The following is a 26,999-nucleotide window of genomic DNA, read 5'->3' on the forward strand; positions in this document are numbered from 1 at the left end:
CGACAGATTACTAATAATACAATATATTATCTGTATTCATTAACTTGCATCTATCAATATTATCAATACTATGAAGACGACTAACTCTATACTTTGAACATATAAACCATGATATACTAATTTATAACAAAAATGATATTACTGTTACAAATTAGTTTTTATAAAAATTATTTATAGCAGCAATTTGTTATATAAGATAAATTTAATCAAGTTCCAAATCTTTTTTTTTCCTGTTCAAAAAAAAAGAAACCTACGAATATATATCATTAAGTTAGCTAAAAATCTTCCGAATAAATAGTAAATCTCACCGAACCAAGAAAATGAATTAAAAATATAACAAAAGATATTATGTTTGAAATTTAGCTCACTGGGTCGGGTATAAATCTGTTCATTTCAGATATGAGTTCTTCCAGTTCTTAACATTTCGATCTAAGTAGATATTTGGTTTTTTTTTTGTGCGGGTCGATTTTTTTGGTTCCGATCATTCTAACTTTTTATATTATAATCTTAAATAATATACAACATATATATAAAATATGTGAATCAAAAGATAAATCCGCGCAGGCGCACGGATCATAATCTAGTATATATTATAAGAGGACAATCCTTATATTATAAAAACCACCAGGTCCACCAAACCACCATCGTGGGCGTATTTTGACCGCACAATAATTAAATATGGGCGAATATATTGTATAACTATAATCTATCTTCATCACAAGAAAAATGAGGTTTTAACCGGGTACAACCTCTAGTTTAAATACTGTTATTCTTTAACATTATTTTATACAAACGAATCATGTGCCCCTCCAAGCACCACCGCCCACGATTTTCTAATATATTCGAATATCCTGGTTTATGCCTACTGATTCGCATATTGGCCAAGAAGAACCCCAATTTTTTTCAAGGAAAAGACCCCATTGTTTTAAATTCTTATATTTTGGACCCCCAAATTTTTACAAAATAGACAAAATCCAGCTCTTTACTTTTTTTTTTGCCTATATATACGTCGTAACAAAGAAACACTTCTCTCTAAACATAACACTCACAAGAAAGAAGAGAAACCACTAAAAGACCAGGACATGGCCGGACTACAATACAGTTTCTTCCCTACCGACTTCTTCTACCCACGAGCTTCTCCTCCGGCTACAAGCCTCGTCGCTGCTACTCCAAATTTGAAGATAACCCAAAAGAGAGGTGATTCAATAGTGGTTGATAAAACTAGTGTGTCTAATTTGTCTCTTCTTATACGTGAAAAAACGAATACTCATCAGTCACGTTTCGATACGCAAACATGGAAGATGAAGAAGCCACTTCTGATCGAAGATGACATGTTACATTTTTGATATAACTTTGTAATCATCAAGATACAATCCTCCTTTCAGTCTTGAGTTGCTCGTTGTGCCTATACACATCAATAAGGTCATGGTCTATATTTCTATTTCTAGTATAAAGGTTTTGAGCCTCACAGATGCCAATAGGCAATACAGTTTTATTCTCATGATCTGTTTATTGTCTAGAGCTCTGATGTATACCTTTACATTTTAAGTTTTTGATAGATTGTAATAAAAAACGTATGTTCTTGCGTAGACTTCTTCTCTTGTAAACCCAACGTCCATGACTATGATGCTATTTCAATAGAAATTCAGTCCACTACTTTACTATTTATTAAATAACACTAGGACAGTGACCATCGACCATCGTTAATATTACCAGTTTGAATAAACGACAATGTTTTTGAACATTAAAATGTTTGTTTTGTTAAGCTTAATGATTTTCATTACGTAAATTTTTTGATTAATTAATAAATTCTCCATGTACAGTTGTTTTTAGATTTCGAGTTATAGCCAGATTGTTATCTTGTACTTGTACTTTTACATACAAAACAAAAACTTACACATTTTATCTGTAAAAGTTGTTGCGTAATGAATAATTTTTTAATATGATAATAAAATTCTGAATCAATGAAACAAGAGATGAGAGCAATAAAGAAGCAGAGAGGGTTGCCAATACTGTGTAACATCATTTTGTAGATGATGAATTCACTAATTTAGCGCCGGCTAAATAATTTAACGAGCCATTGAGCTTTGAATCCTTAAATTTAATATTTATATAAAGTTTGCAATAAATATTTTTAAAAAATTTTAAGTAAACTTTTATAAGTAAACTTTTACAAATTTTATGTTGAAAATATGTCTATGTAAAATATTCTAGAGAAATTGCCAAAAATACAATTTTCATAGTACCACTTTTCATGTTTACACTAACCACTTTTACCACTACTTTTAATGAAGGGTTTAGATTTGAATGTTTAGGATTTAGGGTTAAGATTTGATGTTTTAGGGTTTAAAGTATATAGTTTAGGGTTTAGAGTTGAGGATTTAGGGTTTAGAGTTGAGGATTTAGGGTTTATAGTTTAGACTTTAGGGTTTAGGGTTTAGGATATTGAATTTAGGGTATATAGTTTAGGGTTTAGGGTTTAGAGTTGAAGATTTTGGGTTTAGGATTTAGAATTGGAGGTTTATGATTTAGAATTTGGGATTAGAATTTTGAAAAGCATATAAAAACAAAGATATAAGAGTTTTTACCATTTTAATAAATAAGGTATTTTTGAAAATGTGTCTTTAGTGGTGGTAAAGATGAATAATGGTACCTTGAAAGTGGTATTTTTGAAAATTCCCCAATATTCTAGAGACCCTTTTATTAATTTTAACAAAATAACTTATATTTTCTAAAAAGTTCAGGGTTTTGAATGGTGACCAAGGAATGAAGATGAACACTAAATTCCTTATTATTCCTAAAAAATCATCATTTGCAAGGAATATTTTTTTCTTTTTCATTCCTCCAATTCTTTTTATTAGAGAAATATAGAACAAAATTGTTTTTTTTGCTAGATTTGATAAAGAACAAATATTCTTTTTCATTCTTACTATTTTATTCCTATACATTTATTTTCTATTCTTTCCTATTATTCCCGAAAAAAATCACCAGCCAAAACCATATTTTAATTAAATATTATAAACTGAGGGATACGAGATCATACGTGTGATGGTTGTATCGCTTGTTCCCCATCTAAACGAGATCATACGTGTGGTGGTTGTACCGCTTGTTCGCCATCTAAACCAGCACTGAGTGACGCTTGTTCCCCATCTAAACCAGCACTGAGTGAATTCCCCAAGTAAACTCAGAAGAAAGTCCACAGCCATTAATAACTTATGATCCAGATGATAAACATATATAAGACAAAAGAGAAGAATAAGATGAGATCAATAAAAATAAAACAGCAAACAATCCAATTTCACAGCTTCATGCATAAACTCCCCTCAGAAGAAAGCATCCAAGACACAACAACAGCAAATAGCAGCCAGACTGCAAAGAAAAAAGAAATGCAATTAATTAAACACAACAAAGATTGCAAAACATATATTCAAAAAACAGAATATAAATCACATCGTATACTGGTAGCAAATATTAGAGCATCCACGGTGCCAAACCCCTTCAATCTCGATTCCCAATATGTATTTTTGATTATTTTTTGTTATTATTTTTATTTAAAAAAAAACAAAATTAATAACTGAATTTATCGCGGATCACCATGTGTCGTGGGGTCCGTAGAACAGTGACGATACGGGTTTATCGTGGCAAATTTGCATGATACAGGTTCATGACTTTGTCTTTATTATATTCATTTTTTTTGGAATTTGTGTGTATCTACCTTTAAATTTCTTAATACAGATGTTCTAAATACGCAATTGAAAAACCACTTGCAATAAACTAGAAATGTAAATAAAGCTTAAATAAACCTAACAATATCAGATAAAGCATTTTTAATTAGAAAATTAAAATCCATTTAATCAAATTACTTCCACAAGGAGATAATTAGATAGAAAGATAAAAACCTTGTGAACAAAACCAGAAAGCGAGACAAGATTTCTAAGCTCTAAGAATTTAGAATCATATTCAGGGCCGTCTCAATATAATTGTGGACCATGTTCAAAAATATTATCGATATATTTAATAATGTAATAAAATAGCTCTAATTATTTGTATATATATTATGTTTTTAGACATTATATACTCTAAATTTAGATGTATATTTAAAATTTTAAAATTTTCGACTATGATTTATATATTTATTAATTTATAATTTTAATGGAATCATATTATCTACGCATAATGTATTGTACCGTTTCAGTTTGGGACCATAAAAGTTTATTAATTTATATTGTTTAGTAATTTATATAGTATTAATTTATATACTTTTTTCTAGTGTTCAAGAAAGCGTTAGGCGCTAAGCGAACGGCGACTTAACGCCTAGCACCTAGAACGACTAAACGGACGCCTAGATTAGTAGTTAAGCGTTTATAAATTATAGCAATATATTAAATATATGTAATATTTTATACTTAATAATAGTAAAACTATTATTTATATATGATAAAAATTATTATCATAAGAATATATATATTACAATATATTATTTTTTATAATTTATGAATAATAAATTATATATTATTTATTATTACAATATTGTAATTATCTAGACAGTTTAAAGAGTAAATGCCAGAGTAATTGCCACAGTCCTATAACGCCTAGCGCATAAGCGCCGCGTAGACCACTTTTTAAAACACTGCTTTTTTCTATAACAAAGAAGTAATTTAACCAGAGATAAAGCCGGTATACGTTCATAGATCTAGTAGGTTAACGTTGACAAAAAGAAGTAACTACTGATTAACAAAATCAAGGAGATGCCCAATATGTATAAAGAAGGCCCAAGAAAATTAAGGCCCCACATTATAAAATATTGATTCAAATGGGAAAACAAAAAGAAAACAAACTTACTAATGAGCCAAGTAAACAACAAAAAGCTGAACCACGGCTAAAAAAACTAACAACGATTCAGACATCAATTATAATAACTTCTCCTATCCTCAAGCTGCTCTGTCTACAAGTACTGCTTCAGGTAATCAGACTCTGATCGTTTCATTAGCAGCATATCCATAAACGAAGGTCATATTTTTGTCTGTGATCATATGAGAATATCAGACTGTTTCAACTTTCAACTCAGCAACAAGACTTAACAACATCTGATGAGATTAACAAGATATAGACTGACCAGTCCTATGACGATGATGATTGAGATGCTTTTGGTAGTTCCTTCTCCAAAGACAAATCATGATTAGAACCTGAAAGAAGATACTGAACATTATTCTAAAATGACTCATTTACTGTCTAGTGAGTCCAGTATGTATAAACAAATCATAAGAAACCCAATACTTTATGCCTTGCAAGTTGTACAAACCTACAAAACTTATAAGGAATAATCTAAATGTGGTTGACGGAGTAGAATTAACTGTTAACCAAATCACAGTGCCTGCTTACACAGTTATAACGCTAGAAGATTAGTTAGACGGATTCACCTTTTTCTGAGGATGAGATAATGGAACCGTGGCATAGGATCCAGTACTGTCTCAACGGCATGTGCATCCATGGCCTTGGAGGAGGGAGATCAAGCCCCAGTTTCGATGGCATTCTGGAAAGACCGACCAGAAGGTAAATCAAAACTAAAAAGAGAGGTAGCGAGAGAGGCTAAAGATTATTCAAATTCACCTTTTCCCACTGAGGACTCCGCGAGCTGAAGTAGTCAGAGAAGAAGCTGATATTCCTGAGAACATTGTTGTATAGTGAGGCAAAAGAATCTGTCCTGCAATATGTTTCATACAAGGCTAAGTCAGCAAAAAAAAAATTAAAGCATAAACACAAGTTATAACAGAGCATCCAGGTGAAAGAGTTCACCTATGCTTAAAAAATTGCTGCGAAGATTGGAAACCATTCGAAACGGATTCTTCTCAGGACTATCATTGGAGGAACTGAGGATATTCTTCTTATAGTGTTCAATTTCAAACCAAACACCACAAGGGAATCTTTGACGCCTGACAAGCCAGATCATAATCTCTGCATACGGTGTTGCATGGACGATAGAGATGGCGAATTCAATCAACATACATACGGAGTTGATTGTAGTGCTTGTAATGGTGAAAAAGATGTAGAATACTGAAGTTGTTGGCAAGAGAAGCAGAAGAGGAGTGAACAGAAGAGATCCCACTACATGTTGCTTCACAGTGTAGCCATAGCTGTCCAGCCTTTGTCGTAGAGGATTCATTTTTCGTCCTCTGAAAGAACAAACAAACAATCATTCAAGACAGTGTAATGAAATGAAATGAACTTAGCTGGTTTTAATAATATAGATTTTACCTGAAAAGCCTCCACAAAGCTGCTAAAGCTTGAATCTGGTGAGAGTAGACAAGTGTGATTGCCCAGTGAAGAGCAGTTACATGAAGCGTTGCAAAAGTAATGACATCTATGACAAATGCAGCAGAAACTGTTGCACCAAAGGTGATTCCCAAGACGGCAACTGCTCTGATCAAATAAAAGATGAAAGAAGCCATGAAGATCCAGAGAGTAGACCATATTTGGATTACATTAAGAGACACCATTCCTAAAACTCCAGCCAACTCTGTGTTTAGCTTAAACCCTGCTGGGACTCCCATCAACCACACACAACCGGATCGCAGTATGTCGTTTGTAAACTCCTTTGCAAAGTGGAATAACCAGGAGCAGACAGATCCGGTGTTAAACAATAGACCTAGACCAACCAAGTTCCCCAAGACGAGATCAACAGCCATGGCTGACCACGTAGAATGTCTCTGCAGTGAAGCTTTCTCTGCATCTTCCACACAGGATATGGATCTCGTGTCATTCTCTTGAAGGAGGGTTGGCCAATATAAGATCTGACAACTGCGTACTCTGAAGTTGATCCATGTATTCTTGAGTAATCTCTTTGATGCTATACGCCCCCATGAGAAAATAGGAAAACTTGAAAGTACATATATTAACTGGAGAAGGCTGTAGTATAGACTTGATAAAGAGCTTAAAAGCGTGGCGAGTAACCACCATGCCAAAGTAGATATCCTGAAAAGTGAGATGCAAGCAGTTAAAAAGAGCTAACAAGAAAGATAGAGGAAGCACTGAACAAGTGAAGTAAAGTCTCACTGAGAGCGCTTACAGGTAAGTAACAGAAGACTTCCTGGAAGAAGTCTCCAGCTGCGTGGATAGCTTCTTATAGGCTATCTCAGCAGATGCGGCGCAATTTATGGAAAGAATTACAGTTTCCTGCTTACATAAGAATACGATAATATTAGCAACAAGTATAGAAAGCAACAGCACAACAAAGAGTGTCCTTTTGGAAAAACTACTTAACCATTTCAATCAGAGGTTGCCTCTTGTGAAGATCATTAACCCAATTGGGTTTCTGAAGAGGAGCTTTAGTCTGAGGAGAAGCATTCCAGAAGCTTAACGAGAAATGGTGAGAACCAAACACTGGAGTGTCATAGACTATAACCTGACAATGTCCATGCTATACAGTCAAGTAGGGCATAGACTAAAAAAAAGAAGAATAATACAAGAGAAAGCCATCATGAACTTACATACGTGAACATCACATTGAGATACAACATCCTCATTCCAATGTATATGATGCATTCTAATCCCACGCTCCCTAGAAGAATCGTGCACCATATGAATCCAGTGACTGCTCAAAGAATCTTTCCTGAACTCCTCTAATAAGCCATCAACCTTATGACAGCCACAGCTGTATCTGCAAAGACTACCATAAGATCCATCTTCATCTGTTGCATTCTTGGGTGCGTTTCCGTTAGCACTAAGACATGTATCATAACAACCAAGAAGAGTAAAGGCGGCTTTATCCGGTAAGGTCAAAGGCATCATCTCATTTGTTTCACTGAGAATTTCCTGTTAGACATCACCAAAGAGAAAGAGAAAGAGAAAAAAAAAGGTTGTCTATCAAAATGCTAGAGACAATTGGTAGTTAATTAAAAAAAAAATCTAAAGTAAAGTTTTTTTTACTTGGAGGCTAGATCCGCGGGATAAGGAGACTTCATCAGTGATGAAGGCCACAACAACGTCGAGACAAGAAGAGGAGTGGGACACGAACCATCCAAACAAGAGACTGTGAGGAGTCGAATCATCATCAGTTGATGAAAGGGGCTTAGGCAACCAAATCCTACATTGTCTCTTCATTACAGCTCTCTTCTACACACAACTGCCAGATCCTCCAAACCCTACAAGATCCTAACTTTCGATCGATACTTTGGAGAAACAATCAAAAAGTCTGCGCCTTTAAGAGGGAAGGGAGGAGATCTCCGGACACAGACTTGACAGGTGAAGTTATTCTTTCAATCCATTTGAATTGAGATTAGGTCACGGGTTCGACGAAACAGAAGTAAGATGCCGGAATTCAGACAGAGAGAGAGAAACTGTTGTGGGGTAAGAAGATGACGAAAGCAAGTGTAAAAGAGAGATCTTTTAACTAAAGCTACCAACGCCCCCCTCTCTCTGGTTCCAATGTCTATTTTCTTTCTTCTTTACATAAATGAGTATATGCACGTGGTCGTGTATCGCAAATGATTGGTTATGTGGCAAATTCATGATAAATCATATGTTATTTATTTTAAGATAAACAAATCCAATACGTTAACTTTGATTTCAAACGAACTGAAAAAAAGAAATATTTTCGTTTGTATCAGCCCTAGATCTTTAACCTCTTTTATTTTAGACATCAGAGAGAAAATCAGTGCTGTCTTGTTGCTTCTTCCTCCTACGAGCATCATCAAGTTTACTAGAATAGGTTCCAAGCGCTTCTGTGATGGCCTTTGGCAACCAGAAGCCAGGCCGCTCAAGAAACGGTGCTCTGTCGATTACCAACGGTTCTCTCAAGGTCACATCAATCCCCTGATAAGTCCACAGCGCTAACGTTGCTTCGCCTTTGAGACCAAGCGAAAACCAGCCGAGACCAGCTACTGCTACGTCGATGCTTTTCACCTCCCAGCTACTTCCTGTCACCTGGATCTCCTTCTCTTCCCAGTTTCCCAGTTCAGACGCTCTCTCCTCTCCTATCGGTGGCTATTTAACAAATAATAAACGAAGGTTTTTAGTTACATTTTTTTATGTTATGGAAACGGGTGAGAGGGTAGACTTTTAACTCACCTGCAAGCGTAAACCGGAATGGGACTTGAGTATTTCTTCTGCGTTCTCTGTTTTTCCCAGATGCAATGAAACACTGTGTGATGCCCATACTGTTATGTATATTGTTTCAACTGTAGCACGAACAAGGTCTAGCCTCACCAGGCCACCAATGTGAACAGACTGTCCTGCCTGCAACATAAAAGATTCAGCATAACCAGCTTAGTTCTTGGAACAAGAGATTCTATTTGAAGCATTTAAAACAGGTCAAGTCAATTCTTTCTTTGAACAGTTCACTTGCTTAGAGTAAGCTCTCTCTAGAGTTCTATTAGAAAAACAAAGGTTGACATCATTGTCCCCATGTACTATTAGTAGCAACACCTCGGTACACCCACACTTGTTAGTGTCTCTCTAGACTAGACTAATAATGTGATCAATTTGGTTAAATTTAGGTTTTAATCGAACTAAACTACTAGAAAATCTTTTTCAAGCAAAACGTGATTATGTTAATTAAACGAGATTTGCTTAATTTGATAAAATTATGGTGTGTTGATTGTTGAGTGTTGGCGCCAATCATTCAGGTGGATATCAACCAAAAAACGTTATATATAAGTAAGAGAGGGCTTGCCTTGACTCTGTAAGACCGAGGCTGAAGCTCCTTCCTAATCTCCACCATTTTCCGCTCCTCTGAGTTCAACCTAAGAGACATAATGTAAGGATGCAAAAGACCAGGAGTGTCATACATCTTCGCCTTTGCAGACAACACTCCACCAATTCTCAATATTCCAAGAGTTGTTCCAGGAACCGGAGCCTCCGTGAGCCTTGTGACCTTTGCACCGTCTTTCTTCGAGAAGGCATTGATCAAAGTAGACTTCCCTGCGTTCTGAGCTCCAATAACCCACACGTTTCCTCTAGGACCAGCCAGTTCCTTGATGTAAGCTAACAGGTTCTTGATACCAAGATCTTTCCTAGCACTAACCATATACACGCCGCTCAGCTTAGGCGCTCCTCCCGCCTTGGCACGATGGCGAACCCAACGGTCCAACCGAGCTGGTGAAATCTGTGATGGGAGTAAGTCTACTTTCGTCGCAACGAGCACAAGTTTGGGAAGGTTCTTGCCAACCTTTGGATCGTTTTCAGCCTTCTGAAGCGCCTTGAACAAAGAGTTAGCTGCTCGTTTGGGGAAAGAGCCATCAAAGTCCACACAATCAACAACCATGACTACAACCGTGGTACTTGAGTTCCTACTCATCGGTTTTATAAGTCTAGTCGAGATCATCCTATCGAAATCGAAATCAGGCAAGAGATTCTCAGCGGCTTGGTTCTTCACTTGGCCGTAGTTTCTCAGAGAATGGCAACGAGCACATACCGTCACACCATCATCAGCAGCATCCTTGTCTTTCTTGGCCTCCTCTCTAGCTAACTTCTTCCTCTCTGATTTCGAAACCCGTTTCTTCTCCACCGTCTCCTCTGTTACATTACCATATCCAACGCCAGCTGGAGCAAAACCATCGAGTTCAACTTCGTTTCCTTCCTCCTTCTCTTCCCACTCATCTGACTCCCAGTCAAACTCATCCTCCTCACTTTCAGAGTCACTATCCTCCAATACATTCGTGATATCATCATCATCATCATCATCATCATCATCATCAACCATTTCAAACCCATCAAGCTCATCTTCAGTCACCTCTTCCAAGCTCTTTGGAGCGACCTTTCTCTTCTGATAATACCCAGGCAAATCAGAATCATTATCCTGCATAAAAATCCCACAACCTGGACAAACAAGCTTCCCATACACCTCATCTTCATCTCTACCTTCGCTCATCATCATTCCTCCTTTCTTGGGAAAGATTGTCCCTTTAACTCTATCCACGCTTTCAACAACTTGCTCTTTCTTCACAGCTAAACACTTCACAACACATGTCTTCTTCTTCTTCTCATTCGTCTCACTCAACCCTATTGAAAAAAGTTGTCTTTTCCTTCAGAATTCAATCACGAAAACGAGTTTCAACGAACAAGAGAGAGAAGATTTACCTGAGAAAAACTGAGCTTCGGGTCTGGGTATTAACCGGTTGACAAGAAAGCTTGCGCCTTTGAGCTTTACTCTGCAAATATTCACTGTACTTGAAATCAAAACCACCATTTTATTTGTTTCTGTGTATCACTAAGCTGCTACATCCGTCGAGAGGATAATCAGAGTGAGAGAGTGAAAACGCAGCGTGTTGGCTCGGTCCGAACTTGATTACTTCAGTCTTCACTGAGTCCTATCTAAACCCTACGGACAATTACTTAAACACCCTTCAAACTGCGGCTGCAATTTTCGGTTTATTGGTTTACTCGGTTTAGATATTTTCGGTTTTGGTTAATTTAGTTCGGACATTCCCACCAAATGAACCAAAAAAATTGTTTCGGTTTAGTTTTTAGATAATTTTGGTTTTAAATATTCTTCTGAAAATAACCAATTTTTAGGTTTTTATTAAATTTTGGTATAATTTTTATAAGAATCAAATAATTTCAGTTATTTTTTGTTGATTCGGTTATTTTTTTTGGTTTTGTTATTCTTTTAGTTTGGTTAATTCAGTTCAGTTATTGTTGGTTAATTTATTCACTTATTTTTATTTTTTGCAAAATTGAAAACCAACCAAAAACCAAATTATTTTTCAAAATCGACCCAACTCAATCGAACTCAAAACAGTGTCCAACCCGAAAACGGAAAATTTTGGTTTGGTTCTGTTCGGACAAGGTCTGCTACAAAACATCTTATGCTTTTTTTGTAAGAATTGCGAGTAGCTAATACGTGGAACACGTAAAAGACTCAAACTTTAAAAACAGAGCTTGACGATAAGGTTGTGCGGAGACCCATCCCGCGGGCAAGAACTGAGCTTAAACCCCATTTGATTATTTTCTTGCCGGAGCTCCGACGAACAAAAATGGCGGCAAAGATTATATTCGGAGGCTGTTCATGGCGGCGCTTCTCAAGAAACTTGGACAAGAGAGCATCATCATCTCGAGTTCTTCTCTTCTCTGTTCGTTCCTCTCATTCCATGGATGACATGGACACCGTCTATAAGCAATTGGGTATCTCTCTTTCTGTCTCTCGTCTTCATCTAAAGATAGTGTCTTTGAACTGAAGCTGATGAGTCTTCAGATAAAGTCTGGAGCTTTAAGTTTTTGAAAAGTTTTTCTTTGTGTGTGAATATGCTTTAGGACTGTTTTCACTGAAGAAGAAGATAAAAGATGTTGTTCTTAAGGCAGAGATGTTAGCACCAGATGCTCTTGAGCTCGAAGAAGAGCAATGGATTAAGCAAGAAGAGACATTGCGTTACTGTGACTTATGGGATGATCCAACCAAATCTGACGAGATTTTTCTCAAGTTAGCTGCTCGTGCCAAAGCAGTTGATACTCTCAAAGACCTCAAGTACAAGGTTCTTACTGTTTAATCTTCTTGTTTTAGTTTTCTTTTTGCAAGACGTTTAGTTTTGAATGTTTTTTTGATGATTAGGCAGAGGAAGCTAAGCTAATCATACAATTGGATGAGATGGATGCTATAGACTACAGTCTCTTTGAGCAAGCTTATGATTCATCCCTCGATGTGAGCAGATCTTTGCATCACTATGAGATGTCTAAGCTTCTTAGTGATCAGTATGACGGTGAAGGCGCATGTATGGTTATCAAATCTGGTTCTCATGACACAAAATCTCAGGTCACTTTCACCATTCTTAAACAAGCTTCCTGTCTTACTTTCTTTATGTTCTTATAACATTTTTTTTTTGAGGATTTGCAGATGTGGACAGAACAAGTTGTAAGCATGTACATCAAATGGGCAGAGAAGCTAGGCCAAAACGCAAGAGTGGCTGAGACCTTGAGGAATAGAAATGGCGTGAGTTCAGCCACAATAGAGTTTGAATTCGAGTTTGCTTATGGTTATCTCTTAGGTGAGCGAGGAGTGCACCGTCTTATCACAAGTTCTACTTCCAATGAGGTATATTATACATTATGATTCTCATAATCAAACACTCTCCATTGTAAAAGAACTAAAAAGGTGTTTTCTTTGTGATAGGTTTGTTCAACCTCTGTAGAAATTATACCGTTATTCTTGAGAGCATCTCCTGATTTTGAAGTAAAGGATGAGGATTTGAATGTAACGTATCCTGCAGAAGAGAATCATAAACTAGCTGAGCAAATGGTTCGTATCCAACATCTTCCGAGTGGCATAACCGTAGAGTCTTCAGGTATTCTTGACTTGTGTAACATTTGGTTTACTGCATTGTATGCAGGTTATAATATGTGATTGTTTTGATTGCAGGAGAAAGAAACCGGTTTGCTAATAGGATCAAAGCTCTAAACCGGTTAAAGGCAAAACTGCTTGTGATAGCAAAAGAACAAAAGGTTTCAGATGTGTATAAAATCAACAGCAAGAACATTGTGGAGCCATGGAGAGTAGAAGAAATCAGGAGATATGTTTCTAAAGGTCAGAAGATGGTGGTTGATTTGAAAACCGGTTTAGAGATCTTGGACCTGAATTCGGTTTTGGATGGAAACGTTGGACCGCTGCTTGGAGCTCACATTGGAATGAGAAGATCAATTGATGCCATTTAAAATTAATTGAGGCTTTTTGTTATATCACACATAATATAGTCAAGCTTTGTAAAAAAATAAAATTTAATTATATAACTAGATCATATTACACAATATAAATATTTTGTTTTTGAAAATCTAAGATTCTGGATTTATTGATTGTCATGATTTATAATTGGTAAAATATATAGAGGTTTGGCAGAAATCTCTGATATATAAGTAGAGTTTGGCAGAAACTTTAAATTATCCAGTCTCCTAGATTAGTACTCCCTCTGTTTCTAAAAGATGTATGTTTTAGGAAATTTTTTTGTTTTAAAAAGATGTATTTTTCATATTTTCAATGTAATTTTTGTCAACTAATTATGAATAATTGTGAATCTCAAAAACATTAATTGCATTTCTTAAAATCTTATTGGTTTAGAAATATAGAGAATATAAAATAACAAAAAACCATGCACTAATAAGTAAGTTTTAATATGTTTTATTAAAAAGTGTGAAAATCTTAAAACATGTATTATTTAAAAACAGAGGGAGTATAAATTTAATTAGTTTACGTTGCCCATGACCAGACTAGCTAATTGGTCAGTTTGCACAATAATTAAATGCAATTTCTTTGCTTCTGATAAAAGTTAAAACCATAATTTAATGCGATTTCTCACCATCATCCTTTCAGCAATACATTAATTTTGACTAACTCAACAACCCGTTAAAAGGGTAATAGAGAAATCTAATTTATGTATTTGACCAAAAAATCTAATTTATTGTTTACCAAAAAAATAAACAGGAATTTTAAGTATTTTGGATTTAATAGTATAACTTTTTTAGCCAGATTTGATGGCCATTCATTAGTACACCACATCCTGATTTTCCTAAGCAGATTTTGAAATATGTTGACATATGTAATCTAAAACTTCCTCAAAATCAGTTTTAGTTTTTACAATATTAATTTAAAATAGTTATAAAAGATCTCATAAAAAATTAGCAATTATTTAAACATATGCTTTTGTGTTTTTGTTTCTATAATTTTAGACAATATTTTTTGTCAGCTTTAATTAATTTTGGAGTATAATTTATGTAGAAAAAGACAAGGTTTATACTACTATGAAATTAATTTGTATTTTCCATGTACTGTAAATAAAAGAGATTTATTAGTGTATTTGTTGATATTATTATAGGAAGGAAGAAAGGCCAACTGTCAAAACGGCTTTCGTCTCCAAATTTTTCTCCTTTAAAACTCTCTGTTTTTCAGTTTCAACTTCGTCTCCCTCCTCCCCCTCTCACCATCATCTCTATATACACACACTCCCTCCCTCCCTCCTATGGATTCATAATGTAACAATCTTCTTCCTCTTCCTTTACATCCTCACATCACATGGCGGGCCTCTTCTACTCCTCCTCAAAACCCACTCCTTCATCAACACCCTCTTACTCGCGTCTGTTATTGCTGGTGACCCTTCTCCCTCTCTCCCTCGCCTGTTTCGCCTTCGTCCTCCAATGGCGCGGCGGACTCGACGACCCGGCCACCCACTGGTCCACGGATCATCTCGAGTTCCCCGGAATGGCCTCCACCACCCGCGAGAAACAACAACAACAACAACAAAGCTCCTCCTCGCGTCGTTCGGATTCAGGCTGCGTAGATCTTCTGGGTCAGAGCCGTTCGCCTTCCTTTCCTTATTTCCGTGACTGGACTTTCGATTACCAATCCGATCTGAATCCTAAGGTTGGGTTGATCTCATAATCTGGGAGGGTTTTTCCTGATTCCATGTTTGAATTGCTATGATCTGATATAATAAAGTTGTGATTTTTTTTTTTAAATTCTAATCTGGGGTTGATGAAATTGGCTGAAAGGTTCTGACTTTCTGAGGATTTACGTTTTTTTTTGTTTTTGCTATGATAGATATGTATAACAACAAGCACTTCTGCTGGGTTAGAGCAAACACTGCCATGGCTGTTCTACCACAAAGTTATCGGTGTTTCAACGTTTTATCTTTTTGTTGAAGGGAAGGCTGCTTCCCCTAACGTGTCTCGAGTTTTGGAGAGCATACCAGTAATAGAGCTATTTACCCCCTGATCCTTTTGCTTTTGTTTTTCTTAATCTTCCTTTTGGCCAATGAGATTTGTTGTTGCAGGGTGTTAAAGTTATACACAGGACCAAAGAGTTAGAAGAGCAGCAGTCTAAAAGGTACTTAATGGTGTGAGCCTTTGTTGATTATCACACAAGGGAGTTTCTTTTAGTGTAGACAAGTTCTGACTTCCCCCATGGATTAGCATCAATTTTTTTTGTGTAGAAAAGATTAGTAATGGATATGCTCTGCTTGCATTGTGATTGATTTACAGTCGGATATGGAACGAGACTTGGTTGGCGAGCTTCTTTTACAAACCGTGCAACTATGAGTTATTCGTGAAACAGTCTTTGAACATGGAGATGGCTATCAAAATGGCTCAGGTATCTTCTTATTACATTTTTTACCATATAGTCGAATTACGTCATAACGTGGTTATATATATCTGTTATGCTGGTGTGTGTATTTAGGATTCTGGTATGGAGTGGATAATTCATCTTGACACCGACGAGCTTATACACCCTTCTGGAGCCACCTATGAATATTCTTTAAGAAAATTGCTTGGAAATATCTCTGCAGACGTTGATGCAGTTATCTTTCCAAACTATGTGAGTCTTACAGAAGATGAGGATCTTCATCTTTATACTGAATATATATAATGCCTTCTTGATTCTGGATTTCATCAGCGTTGTCTCCTTGTTTCAGGAGAGCAGCGTTGAGAGGGATGATATCAAAGAGCCTTTCAGTGAGGTACTGAACATTAATTAATCATCTTATGTGTTAACTTGCTTCTTAGTAACCATCTAAAGCTATTTTAGGTGTCAATGTTCAAGAAGAACTATGACCATCTTCCGAGGGATGTTTACTTTGGGAACTATAAAGAGGCCACTCGTGGGAATCCAAACTACTTCCTAACCTATGGAAATGGAAAAGCTGCTGCTCGTGTGCAGAACAATCTTCGTCCTAATGGTGCTCATAGATGGCACAACTACAGAAAGAGTCCAAAGTATGGTGTCTTTTGTCTTTGGATTAGACAACTTGGTCTATTATTTGACTCTTTGTTGTTATTTGGCATCACTTTACTCTGCATCTAATATGTTTTGATTTTGTGGCATGATTTTTGACAGGGAGATCAAACTAGAAGAAGCGGCCATTCTGCACTACACTTATCCCAAATTTTCAGATCTTACTTCAAGACGTGATCGTTGTGGTTGCAAGCCCACCAAGGTGGATGTTAAGAGATGTTTCATGTTGGAGTTTGACAGAGCTGTGAGTGGGGGAATTGATACTTTTCTTTTTCTTTCTATTTATTGATTACTATTCTAGAGCATACACGTCACAGTCATAATTTTTGTGCAGGCATTTATCATTGCTTCAACCGCAAGCTCAGAGGAAATGCTTCAATGGTATCAATGTTGACTCAAACATAAACACTACTCTTGACCCCATTTTACGGATGGTGCATTCTAACAAGCTTCACTGATACAGGTACAGAGAGCACGTTGTGTGGACAGACGGTGCATTGAAGCTGAAACTCCTTAGGAAGGGAATCCTGACTCGCATTTATGCCCCCATGGTAAAGAAGTAACCCCAAACCTTGGTTCTTAATTGGACGTGATTCATGCTTGGTTTTCCACAAGCTGCACTCATTTTTTTTTTAATTTATTCACAGGTTATAATCCAAGAGTTAAGAGAGGCAGGTGTGTTCAGCTCGGTGGTAAACTCAGCTCACATGTCTCTGAACAACTCTTCAACCCTAAGCATAAGCCGAGACTCATCTCAGGTGACTGGTAGGAGGAGAGTGTTGGAAGCCCATCTTGATCTTGATAGTGAATCTCAAGCATCAGCCGTACCACCACAATCGCCTCCAGGCGTGGAAGCAACCCAGATAGGACACAACAATCAATCTGAATAGATATTTTTATTCATAAAGAGAGTGATTTTCGCAAGGTTTTGAAACATGAGCTGCTGGTGTACATTTCGGAAAAGTTTGTTTCCCTATAGGTTGGTTATACACACAGATGAATAGGAGGAAATAGAACGTTAGCAGGCTCTCTATTCTCTATGTAATATGCAGAATACTTGATTCTATATTACTTCTAATACAAAGTCATCACCTTTTCTTATCCAACTGGTTCTCTCTTTTTATCTTTCTGGAATTGTAATGTTGTTTCTGACACATGACTCATGTCTTTATGGGTTCTGTGTTAATCAGCTGATGTTTGAATCCGTAAGTTTGCAGATTCTTTCATGTTGTTGCTCCTGCTCTCACCCCCCCAGATGAAACGTTATCAGTCTAATCCTCCTTTCTGCATAACGTCCTAGGACTTTAATAACATCTCCAATTATGGGATAAAATATAGAGTTAGGTTATTAATCAATTTCACTAGTAACAAATGGAGTTGGGTTGGAGATACTCTAAGCAAAACTTTCAGTTTAGAAAAAGAAGAAAAGAAAAGTTTGGGCCTTTCTTAACAATTCAGATTTTCTTTTGGGGCGAAACTGAAAATTTTCTTTAAACTCTGAATACGGTGTCGTATCGGCAACTCTAATGACGCGTGCGGTGGTTCGAAAGCTACAGACTTTCAGCTTTAGCGAAAAGAGTCGAGAAATCCTCCAACGGATCCGCCATGACAGCTCGCAAGAGAACCACCTCCTCAGCGACTAACTCAGACAACCCGCCTTCTTCTGCGACGACGGAGCATAAACCCAAACCCAACGTCGCTTCCCCTGAAGATTTCCGTCTCGCGCCGCCGAAACTGGGCGTGATCTTCGTGATCTCTTCGCTTCTTTGCTCGGTGTACCTCTACCTCCTCTGTTTCCACTACAATGTCGATGGTGAGCTCAAGCGTCCGATCCTCATCAACGCTGGGCTTAGCTTGGTGGGGTTCTTCGTCACGCTCAAGTTGATTCCGGTTGCTGCTAGATACGTTCTGAGGCGTAACATGTTTGGCTTTGATATCAATAAGAGAGGCACTCCTCAAGGTCATGTTAAAGTGTAAGTCTTTTTTAAATTTGTCTCCTTTACTTGTGTTTAGGTTTCAACTTAAGTATATTTAGTGTTCTATGGAAGTTTAGGATTTGATTTGATCTATGTGACATCTGAGTTCTGTTTGTGGTGGTGGGGATTAAAGAGTATTGGTGTGGTGAGTTTCCCCCATTTCTTACTTTGTGTTCATCTCTTTTTGTAGGCCTGAGTCGTTGGGAATCGTTGTGGGCATTGTCTTCTTGATTGTGGCGATTATATTTCAGTTCTTTAACTTCACTGAAGATTCGTTGGTAAGTGTGCTGATCTCAAAAGCTACAAGCTTGATTGTTTATCTCTTTTGGCTGAATAATGAGTCAGTGGTTAAGCAAAGCTCATGTGATAACTGTTGAATGTGAACTATGAAGTTAGTAGCTTTTGGTTCATTTATTGCTTTGAAGACACATTTTGTAACAATATGGCTTAATGACTATGTTGCAGTGGCTTGTGGAGTACAATGCAGCACTGGCATCTATTTGTTTCATGATATTGCTTGGGTTTGTAGATGACGTCCTTGATGTGCCTTGGAGAGTGTAGGTGCACTTCTTTATTCTCTTTCATTATTAAGTTCATGCGTGAACTTTGTTCACATATTAGTTACATATGCAGGAAGCTTCTCCTGCCATCTTTTGCAACCCTTCCACTCCTGATGGCTTATGCTGGACATACAACTATCGTTATACCAAAACCTCTTGTTTCTTATGTTGGCTTGGAAATACTTGATCTAGGTACACTTCTTCTTCTTGTTACAAACTATGAAAAATTGCGCAGCAACTATCTTCAAATTGATTTCCTTGATTGTATATTTATTGTGGCAGGTCGGATATATAAGTTATATATGGCGCTACTGGCTGTCTTTTGCACTAATTCTATAAACATTCACGCTGGTCTGAATGGCCTTGAGATCGGTCAAACCGTAGTTATTGCAGCTGCTGTAAGTTCTGCAATCAAAATGTGTCGGATTTCTTCATTTTTTTGGTTCCTCTTTAAGTGAAGATATGATGTATCTTATTTACTTGTAGATTTTGATTCACAACGTTATGCAAATTGGAGCATCTGTGGATTCTGAGCTTCGTCAAGCTCATGCCTTCTCTATATATCTTACTCAGCCATTGATGGCAACATCCTTGGCAATGCTTGCTTTCAACTGGTATTACCTTCAAGTCTTTTCTCTGGAATAGTTAAGAAAAAAACTAATGGTTACTCTTACCACATTGATGTCCTCTCTTTCATGTTGTTAGGTATCCTTCTGCAGTTTTTGTTGGAGACACTTACACAGTCTTTGCTGGAATGACTATGGCAGTTGTTGGAATTCTGGGTCACTTCAGGTTTGTTTCCCTCTTTTCAGTTTTGCATCTTACTGAAGTGTGAAGCCTGAAACTAACTAACTAACTAACTCCATCTTCTGGAAACTCTCCTTTGCAGTGAAACACTCCTAATCTTTTTTCTTCCACAAGTGTTGAACTTTCTATTGTCGCTTCCGCAGGTTTGGTTCCATTTCTCCCTCTTACACTTTCTTCTACTTTTCAAGTTTCTTGTTAAGCATCTAACTTGCTAGTGTGTAACTCCTTAGCTTGCTGGTATTGTTAAATGTCCACGGCATCGTCTCCCCAAGTAAGCTAATTTCTTTCCCCCTGTTACATAAAAGCAGCGCCGGCAACGCATGAGCACATGAGTAAGCTAATTTATTTTGAACCAGGTTTGATCCTGCTACGGGACTATTAACTGGAACAAAAGATGGGACACTCGTCAACGTCTACTTGAGGATTTTTGGTAGAAAATCAGAAAAGTCTCTTTGTATTCACCTTCTTGTTTTCCAGGTAAGCTTTCTTAATGCCCATTTATCTCTAGATACAAGTTGGCTTAATATTACTTGTGTGAGAGTCAGAACTTACAGATTTGGTTTTTGTGTTTATGTTGCAGGCATTAGCTTGCGCCTTCTGTTTCCTACTTCGGCATTTTCTTGCTGGTTGGTACAAATAAATCTCTGCAACATGAAGAATCTTTTAAACGGCTCCTCGTTTTATCTCTTCATTCAAGAATCACACATACAGAACTCGGTTTTGTTTTCATATCCATTAATTAGCGTCATCGTTTTACTTCACTTGCAAAGATTGTTTACATCCTTAAAACGAGATCAATGTAGTGAATCTAAAAAATATCAGTATATTTGTATTTTGTTACATTTTCAGCTAATTGCAGAGAGATTAAACCGAGGATTGAAGCCAATGAGTGAATCAAAACCATTTCTAATGGAATGTATATCACTGCATAAACTTATTTATTTAGTATCTGTGTCAATTACTAATATGCTAGAATGATAATGTAAATAGTACAGTGGTATATGAATTTTCTTGTTGTCATCCATTATCCGAACCTTTTTTTTATAACCGTGGTGTGATCCCAAATAGTTTTTTGGTCCAAAGACTAATCACCACAAGACCCACAAAATCCGTATTTTCTTACCACTTAAGTGTTCCGAGTGTCATCCATTATCTAAACTTAGGTACTTGCATCAAACTGATTTATAAAATTGTAAAGAAAACAAATTTAAAATATAAAACAAACTGATTTATAAAATTGTAAAGAAAACAAGTTTAAAATATAAAAAGAAAGAAGAAAGTAAGTTAAAAAGATATAAAGAAAAACCTTTGTCAAATAAAAAATATATTATAGAAACAGATGGAGTAAAACATAGATAAATAGCATTTTACTGCATCTCTAGCCCTTACTTCTGTAAGATTTTAGTTCAAATTATTAGGGTAATTCTCTTAAAACGCAATAAAATAAGTTTTTCAACCAAAAAAGATTAAAAATGACTAAAAGAGATTTCATTAAAGATTAGAAGACCATTATATTCTTAATTTATATGTATATAAACATAAACAATTATTTAAACTAAAACTAAATATATATATATATATATTTTCGAATAATACGTTTTTGAACTTTTATATTCTTATTTTCATATTTTTGTTAAAAAAAATTTGAAATCCAAAAATTCCTTTTGAAACTATTTAAATTTTTTATTTAAATCCTAAATTCCACCCCTTAAATCTCATCCTTCAAATTAAGTTTAGATTAATTAATTTTAATGATATAAATGTTTATTTATCTCTTTAATGAAACATTTTGTTCATTTTAACTTTTATATGCTATAATTGTGATAAAAATAATGTTATTTTATAAAATTTCTCTTTTTATTACATTATTATTTTATTAGTTGAAGTTAACATTATACTTAGGCTGTCTACTAGGAAGAAACAACCCCCAGAACTTCTCAAGCTCAGGGGGACCCTTCTGATTCTCATCGAACATAGCGAATATATAAGTCTCTATAGCTTTCCCTGGCCTTCTCGGAGTTCCACTCTTCACATGTTGTATCAAATTATTAACGTAAGTCATAGCATTCTCCACGCTAGTCCCTGCTCCTCCCTGCGTTGGCCAACCGCTCTCAGACACCACGATCTCCAACGATCCTCCCCCTGATTTCTCCAATGCCGCGTAGACCAAGTCAAGCTGGGCGTCGAAGAGGTTTCGGTAAGAGTACTGACCGTCAATGACCGGAGGAGTCGGTTTGAACAGAGCGTACTCTAGAGGGATGTTCGCCATGTCGTCCTTGTAGCTGAAGTAAGGGTAGCTATTCAAAAGCAGAGGATATTGCTTGCTCGCCAAGAAACCTATCACTGGTCCGAGAAAGCTGATATAATCATCTCTAAATCTCCCGTGCGACGGAGGGTACGTGTCCATGGTGGCTCCCATGTCTATAGCCGTCGACACCTTGATCCTCAGTCCTGCTCTAGAAACCGCGTTATCGATGTTTTTCATGGCCTGGAAGAGAGCCCTCGCAGCTGGCTCCGATGGTTCCACCTCGTTTCCGACCGTGATGTACCTGAACCTGACACCGTTGTAGCTCTTGACGTTGTTTTGGACCCACGTGTCGGCCTCGGCTTGGCTGGAGGCGATGCGTACGAGGTCTGTTTTGGGAACGTCGAGGATGAGCTCGATGTTGGAGTTGCGGAGAGCGTTGAGAGTCTCGTGGTCGGGGTCGTAAATCCGCATCCTCTTGATGTTGCGCTGCTTGTAAAGAGCCACAACGTCTGATGGATTTGGCCGGGGATTGCCTAACCTCCCGTAGCATACTCCGATTTGTGCAGCTGTATCATTAGTAATAGAATTGCAGCAAATAATGTAATATTTTATAACATAATCAATATGGTCATACGAGATGATTGGTGTGTGTAACATAAAGGTTGAAAAATATACACGTGGCGTCGAAAAAGGAAGCTATTAGAAGGCTGAGAAGAACCAGCAACATTAGTGATGAAGGTAATATCCTTGATTCAGACATTTTCATGAAATAAACGTGAAGATGTGATTTTTATGTTATACTTTGAACCGTACCATTGTGCAACTAATTTATAGTGCGAATCTGGGGTTCAAGTCAGTCGATGGATGAAGTATCATTAACAAAATTTCCTAAAATCTATATCTGGTTTGAAAAGTCTACGAATATGAATTTTCTGCCAAAGTAGCTTTTAATAGGGTCAAACTAGCTAGAGCGACTGAATTGTTAAATGATTAAATGGTATCAATCGCCCAAAACAATTTTGTATTCGGTTTTCATAATCCTAAATATAAATCATTCTTGTGTTTTTTCTTGGGGTACTAGCTAGGTCAAATCATGGTATTATTAGTCATTTTATATGTCAAACAGGCGTCGACTGTTAATTAAATTGTATCATTACGTTATTAGACTTAAGACTCACTAGCCAACAACAGTAGTATTCTAGATTTTTATGGCAATGAATTATGATAACCATGCAAATAGTTAAAACATTAAATTTCTAAATATTTCCAAATAATAAATCCATGCACACACCTACCAATAGAAAGTGATGCGATGAGGAATTTGATTTTGGTATATCATGGCACAAACCGTTAAGCGCACGTCAATCATTTGACTTATAATTATACATCCTTACGTCATTAGACAAACTAGGCAACATCAATCATGGTAAGATGATTTTCGTTACTAATAATTCCTCTAATCATCATTCAAAGTTCTGTCGTTTACGGTTTATCTAATAGCCAAAGAAAGTTCTTTTTGGGATCGATTTCAGTTCTGGACAACAAAAAATAGACGCATGGTGGCTTTGGTTAGGCTTGTGTTACGTCCAAACGTTTGTTTTAGACTTTTATGTAAGATTTATAAGTTTTGTTTTACTACGAACGAAAAATATCATAGTTATATATACTGTAGATTTTAAAACCACTCTCGTTATATTATACTACTAGGTACTAACCTGCGCCTTGCGCAGGGTAAGATGATTAATTGTGTTATTTTATAAGATATAAGAAAGTAGATCTGTTTAGTTTGAATATTGGTTCGATGTTAGGTTTTGTGTATTTTTTGGGTGTTTCATCTTGGTTGTGCTCATTGTTTTTTTGGTTTTTAATACGTAAGTAGATCCGTTTAGTCTGGATATCTATGTAAAAATAAAAATATATATAACCAAATACTATTTTTTTGGTTTCTACATAGTAATTAAAATGAGAATTTGAAATTATCCAACATTATTTCTGCTGTAAGAAATTTCATATATGTTACGCATAATATAATTTTTTTATAAAGGTTTATAATCTTTGATATTTTAATGTTCAAAATGAATATTAATTTTATTTCAACAAACCTTTTAGTTGAGTTTAATAATTTAACTTTTATAACTTGTAATTCTATATGATTAATATTTAATAGTTATTTTTACTATTTTAATTTGTTCCTTTTACTCTAATATAGTTAAAGTAAAAAAATAATTAGATTTGTAATGGATCATAATATTTTAATCTTTTCTTTATAAGTTAAAGCAATGTTATTGTTTAAAAAAATTGATATTAAAAAATATCAAAGTAATGTAAATACATAATGGCTAATGTAAAATATAAACCCAACATATTATTATAACTAATTATAACTAAATGGGCAAGGTAATATATCGATTGTTTTTGTCTGATATCTAACTAATTAAAATACTTTTTCACTAAACCATCCAACGAATGTATAAAAGTAAAGAAATACTCACAAAAATCATCGTACGTACCGTGCATGCAAATGTATAAAAGTTTAATTTATACAAGCATTTTAAGGTTGCTAATATTGTTGACTTTAATTAACTCATGTGGAGAACATAAACCTCTAGACTTAATAATATTCATTCACACGCATTGATTTATCTGATTATTCTGGTTAACGTTGTACATGAGCAAACAACGTTAACAACATTTTTTTTTCTTGCTCAAAAAAAACATCAGCGTGCTCTTACAACACACACATATATATATATATATATTGGAACAAAGAAATATGAAACTGTCGTTTGTGTTCATTGTATATATGTTTTTAAGATAGTTTGCGCCAATTGTGATCTCTCAAATCATATACCAATTGTGACCTCTCAAATCATATTCCAAGAAAGAGAGTAACATCGCCAAAACTGTTTCAAGAAAGAGAAGAAGAGAATGCAAATGTATAAAAGTAAAGGAATACTCACAAAATCTATGTACGTACCGTGCATGGAAGGCAATAGAGTTGTACATGTCTCTCTGGCTGCACACATACAGTGGAGGATCTTGTGAGATTCCAGTAGATCTGATTGGATCCTGCCTCTCGGGTCTCCAAGGAAAGCCTAAAGCAGATATAAAAACATCAGATCAAAAGAAAGCCATGTGAAAAGTTTTAAGCACCACGAGAAGCGACAACTAACACAACATCTGTACGTAGTTTTATGAAACAGTTTCAAAAGAATGATGCTCAGAACTGATCCTTCATGTATATTTCCTGTTCCATACAAAAATACTATATGATTAAACTTTTAGTGAAAAAAGTATTTTATTCCCTTTTACTCTAAACAAACTTTTTTGTTCATTCACAACTAAATCCACCCATGTTTTTTCTAGATCTCCAGAAAAACAAAATAAATTCTACTTTTTCTTATAACAAAACTCTATCTGAACTTAGAAACCCACCACCACCATCCTCTATTTGATCGCTATTTTTGTTTAAACACAATTTTTTTTCTTCCTCTTGTTATAACACTCCAAGAAATCAGGAAGATTAGGTGTTCTAATAATCTTTTGTTCTTAGAGTTTGAAAACATAGAAGAACATAACTATCATTCTCAGACAAATTTGAGTCCCAAAGTCTCAGAAATCAGAGCTTCTCTTTCTCAGATCATATTAGCAGGAGGACCAAACACACTCGACTCAGTCTTCTCATTTCTCGCTACTTCCTCCGTCACAACATCCCTCGACACTCTCAATCCTCCGCCGCTGCAGCTCGGCTCCTCCGTCTATCTCCACCAGCGAGATCTTATCGAGAGCTTCCACCTTCAAAACAGAGCAATCTCCACTCCTCCTCCTCCTCTGTTTTCTTCATCGTTTGATCATCAATCTTCTCCGGCCGCAGCTTTCGCCGCAGCGTTAGCGGCATGGTGGACGTTGAAAAAGAAGAAGCTATACAGAGGAGTGAGGCAGAGACACTGGGGAAAATGGGTGGCGGAGATAAGACTACCGCAAAACAGAATGAGGGTTTGGTTAGGTACTTACGAAACCGCGGAAGCCGCCGCCTACTCTTACGATCGCGCGCCGCGTATAAGCTCCGCGGAGAATACGCTCGTCTCAACTTCCCGAACCTCAAGGACCCAAGCGAGCTGCTCGGACTCGGAGACTCCTCTAAGCTAATAGCTCTCAAGAACGCGGGAAGATTCAGTCGATTTGCCAGAGAGTCAGAAGAGAGAGAGAGAGAGAGCCAAAAAGAGTAAAGATTCTCCGTGCGACGGCGGATTCATTCTCGCTGGGAACTCTGTATTCTCCGGCAGCAACTATTACTGCGGTTAATTCAGAGGATATCTACTGGAATAGCATGAATAGTTCTCCAGCGTCGGTTACTGTCTCCGATGAAATTCTGGCGACGACATCGACGACGGAGGAAGGAGACACGATGATGGATACTGAAGGGTTTTTACTTGCGAGGATGCCATCGTTCCATCCAGAGCTTATCTGGGAAGTTCTCGCCAATTAATTCACACCAAACTGTGAATTTTGATCAGAATCTTAGGAAAGTAAAAAAAAAACTTGGGTATCAGTCTCCACGCAACCACTCGATTGTTTTTTCAAATGTGTCGTTTGACGTCAAAGATATGAAAAAAGAATGTAAAAATAAACTGTTCGAGCATGAAAAAAAAATGGTTACGTTTCTTGTCATTAAAGTAAATAAGAAAAGAAAGCTAAGA

The 26,999-nt window shown here is 36.4% G+C and overlaps 6 protein-coding genes and 1 pseudogene across 12 annotated transcripts; 4 read left to right on the forward strand and 3 right to left on the reverse strand.

Moving 5' to 3' along the window:
* Positions 1-5,116: 5,116 nt before the first annotated feature.
* Positions 5,117-8,428, reverse strand: LOC108863193 (N-acetylglucosaminyl-phosphatidylinositol biosynthetic protein gpi1). 7 transcript variants are annotated; one of them, XR_008946352.1, is made up of 9 exons: positions 7,927-8,428; positions 7,492-7,812; positions 7,262-7,417; positions 7,067-7,173; positions 6,256-6,972; positions 5,797-6,173; positions 5,611-5,699; positions 5,421-5,533; positions 5,117-5,186 (listed from the first exon to the last, which is right to left on the reverse strand). XR_008946352.1 is itself a non-coding variant. In XM_057011066.1 (9 exons), exons 1-9 carry the CDS (start codon positions 8,098-8,100, stop codon positions 5,122-5,124), a joined length of 2,124 nt encoding a protein of 707 aa, XP_056867046.1. In that variant the 5' UTR covers positions 8,101-8,427; the 3' UTR covers positions 5,117-5,121. The 7 variants fall into 7 exon arrangements, 5 of the variants coding, with proteins under 5 accessions (XP_056867046.1, XP_056867047.1, XP_018493030.2 ...); XR_008946353.1 differs by having other exon boundaries at positions 5,117-5,199; XM_057011066.1 differs by having other exon boundaries at positions 5,611-5,704; positions 7,927-8,427.
* Positions 8,429-8,503: 75 nt separating this feature from the next.
* LOC108863205 (GTP-binding protein BRASSINAZOLE INSENSITIVE PALE GREEN 2, chloroplastic) lies at positions 8,504-11,287 on the reverse strand. Its single transcript, XM_018637547.2, has 4 exons — positions 11,077-11,287; positions 9,671-10,998; positions 9,067-9,234; positions 8,504-8,982 (listed from the first exon to the last, which is right to left on the reverse strand). Exons 1-4 carry the CDS (start codon positions 11,183-11,185, stop codon positions 8,632-8,634), a joined length of 1,956 nt encoding a protein of 651 aa, XP_018493049.1. The 5' UTR covers positions 11,186-11,287; the 3' UTR covers positions 8,504-8,631.
* A 547-nt stretch (positions 11,288-11,834) lies between these two features.
* Positions 11,835-13,757, forward strand: LOC108861300 (peptide chain release factor PrfB3, chloroplastic). The gene is made up of 6 exons (XM_018635139.2): positions 11,835-12,120; positions 12,250-12,467; positions 12,545-12,745; positions 12,827-13,024; positions 13,103-13,274; positions 13,349-13,757. The coding sequence occupies exons 1-6, from the start codon at positions 11,973-11,975 to the stop codon at positions 13,639-13,641; spliced, it is 1,230 nt and encodes a 409-aa protein (XP_018490641.1). The 5' UTR covers positions 11,835-11,972; the 3' UTR covers positions 13,642-13,757.
* Positions 13,758-14,815: 1,058 nt separating this feature from the next.
* LOC108859046 (glycosyltransferase-like At3g57200) lies at positions 14,816-17,809 on the forward strand. The gene is made up of 11 exons (XM_018632890.2): positions 14,816-15,340; positions 15,518-15,667; positions 15,750-15,802; positions 15,958-16,066; positions 16,154-16,291; positions 16,389-16,433; positions 16,502-16,689; positions 16,811-16,952; positions 17,043-17,089; positions 17,172-17,259; positions 17,356-17,809. Exons 1-11 carry the CDS (start codon positions 14,993-14,995, stop codon positions 17,596-17,598), a joined length of 1,551 nt encoding a protein of 516 aa, XP_018488392.1. The 5' UTR covers positions 14,816-14,992; the 3' UTR covers positions 17,599-17,809.
* A 414-nt stretch (positions 17,810-18,223) lies between these two features.
* Positions 18,224-20,927, forward strand: LOC108859269 (uncharacterized). The gene is made up of 11 exons (XM_018633156.2): positions 18,224-18,681; positions 18,875-18,962; positions 19,150-19,241; positions 19,318-19,436; positions 19,527-19,642; positions 19,731-19,858; positions 19,950-20,036; positions 20,134-20,194; positions 20,282-20,322; positions 20,408-20,528; positions 20,632-20,927. Exons 1-11 carry the CDS (start codon positions 18,314-18,316, stop codon positions 20,689-20,691), a joined length of 1,281 nt encoding a protein of 426 aa, XP_018488658.1. The 5' UTR covers positions 18,224-18,313; the 3' UTR covers positions 20,692-20,927.
* A 1,000-nt stretch (positions 20,928-21,927) lies between these two features.
* On the reverse strand, positions 21,928-23,080 carry LOC108859826 (glucan endo-1,3-beta-glucosidase, acidic isoform-like). The gene is made up of 2 exons (XM_057010237.1): positions 22,975-23,080; positions 21,928-22,865 (listed from the first exon to the last, which is right to left on the reverse strand). The coding sequence occupies exons 1-2, from the start codon at positions 23,063-23,065 to the stop codon at positions 21,928-21,930; spliced, it is 1,029 nt and encodes a 342-aa protein (XP_056866217.1). The 5' UTR covers positions 23,066-23,080.
* A 2,621-nt stretch (positions 23,081-25,701) lies between these two features.
* LOC108858618 (ethylene-responsive transcription factor ERF061-like) lies at positions 25,702-26,879 on the forward strand (annotated as a pseudogene).
* Positions 26,880-26,999: the final 120 nt, after the last annotated feature.

The sequence above is a fragment of the Raphanus sativus genome, chromosome 5 (assembly GCF_000801105.2).
Source record: "Raphanus sativus cultivar WK10039 chromosome 5, ASM80110v3, whole genome shotgun sequence".
NCBI classification, from domain to species: Eukaryota; Viridiplantae; Streptophyta; class Magnoliopsida; order Brassicales; family Brassicaceae; genus Raphanus; species Raphanus sativus.

What these genes read in the sequence shown, in the direction of transcription:
- LOC108863193 (XM_057011066.1), bottom strand. Translation starts at nt 8,100, where the DNA reads ATGAAGAGACAATGTAGGATTTGGTTGCCTAAGCCCCTTTCATCAACT. An exon ending in GCTTTGTGGAGGCTTTTCAG is followed by an intron (nt 6,174 to 6,255) that starts GTAAAATCTATA and finishes TTGTTCTTTCAG; the next exon opens with AGGACGAAAAATGAATCCTC. An exon ending in TATCTCATCCTCAGAAAAAG is followed by an intron (nt 5,187 to 5,420) that starts GTGAATCCGTCT and finishes ATCTTCTTTCAG; the next exon opens with GTTCTAATCATGATTTGTCT.
- LOC108859046 (XM_018632890.2), top strand. Translation starts at nt 14,993, where the DNA reads ATGGCGGGCCTCTTCTACTCCTCCTCAAAACCCACTCCTTCATCAACA. An exon ending in TGGCTATCAAAATGGCTCAG is followed by an intron (nt 16,067 to 16,153) that starts GTATCTTCTTAT and finishes GTGTGTATTTAG; the next exon opens with GATTCTGGTATGGAGTGGAT. An exon ending in CTCGCATTTATGCCCCCATG is followed by an intron (nt 17,260 to 17,355) that starts GTAAAGAAGTAA and finishes ATTTATTCACAG; the next exon opens with GTTATAATCCAAGAGTTAAG.
- LOC108861300 (XM_018635139.2), top strand. Translation starts at nt 11,973, where the DNA reads ATGGCGGCAAAGATTATATTCGGAGGCTGTTCATGGCGGCGCTTCTCA. An exon ending in CACCGTCTATAAGCAATTGG is followed by an intron (nt 12,121 to 12,249) that starts GTATCTCTCTTT and finishes AATATGCTTTAG; the next exon opens with GACTGTTTTCACTGAAGAAG. An exon ending in CATAACCGTAGAGTCTTCAG is followed by an intron (nt 13,275 to 13,348) that starts GTATTCTTGACT and finishes TTTTGATTGCAG; the next exon opens with GAGAAAGAAACCGGTTTGCT.
- LOC108863205 (XM_018637547.2), bottom strand. Translation starts at nt 11,185, where the DNA reads ATGGTGGTTTTGATTTCAAGTACAGTGAATATTTGCAGAGTAAAGCTC. An exon ending in CGAAGCTCAGTTTTTCTCAG is followed by an intron (nt 10,999 to 11,076) that starts GTAAATCTTCTC and finishes TTTTTTCAATAG; the next exon opens with GGTTGAGTGAGACGAATGAG. An exon ending in ATTCCGGTTTACGCTTGCAG is followed by an intron (nt 8,983 to 9,066) that starts GTGAGTTAAAAG and finishes TTTGTTAAATAG; the next exon opens with CCACCGATAGGAGAGGAGAG.
- LOC108859269 (XM_018633156.2), top strand. Translation starts at nt 18,314, where the DNA reads ATGACAGCTCGCAAGAGAACCACCTCCTCAGCGACTAACTCAGACAAC. An exon ending in GGAATTCTGGGTCACTTCAG is followed by an intron (nt 20,037 to 20,133) that starts GTTTGTTTCCCT and finishes TCTCCTTTGCAG; the next exon opens with TGAAACACTCCTAATCTTTT. An exon ending in TTCTATTGTCGCTTCCGCAG is followed by an intron (nt 20,195 to 20,281) that starts GTTTGGTTCCAT and finishes GTAACTCCTTAG; the next exon opens with CTTGCTGGTATTGTTAAATG.
- LOC108859826 (XM_057010237.1), bottom strand. Translation starts at nt 23,065, where the DNA reads ATGAAAATGTCTGAATCAAGGATATTACCTTCATCACTAATGTTGCTG. An exon ending in TTCCTTTTTCGACGCCACGT is followed by an intron (nt 22,866 to 22,974) that starts GTATATTTTTCA and finishes CTAATGATACAG; the next exon opens with CTGCACAAATCGGAGTATGC.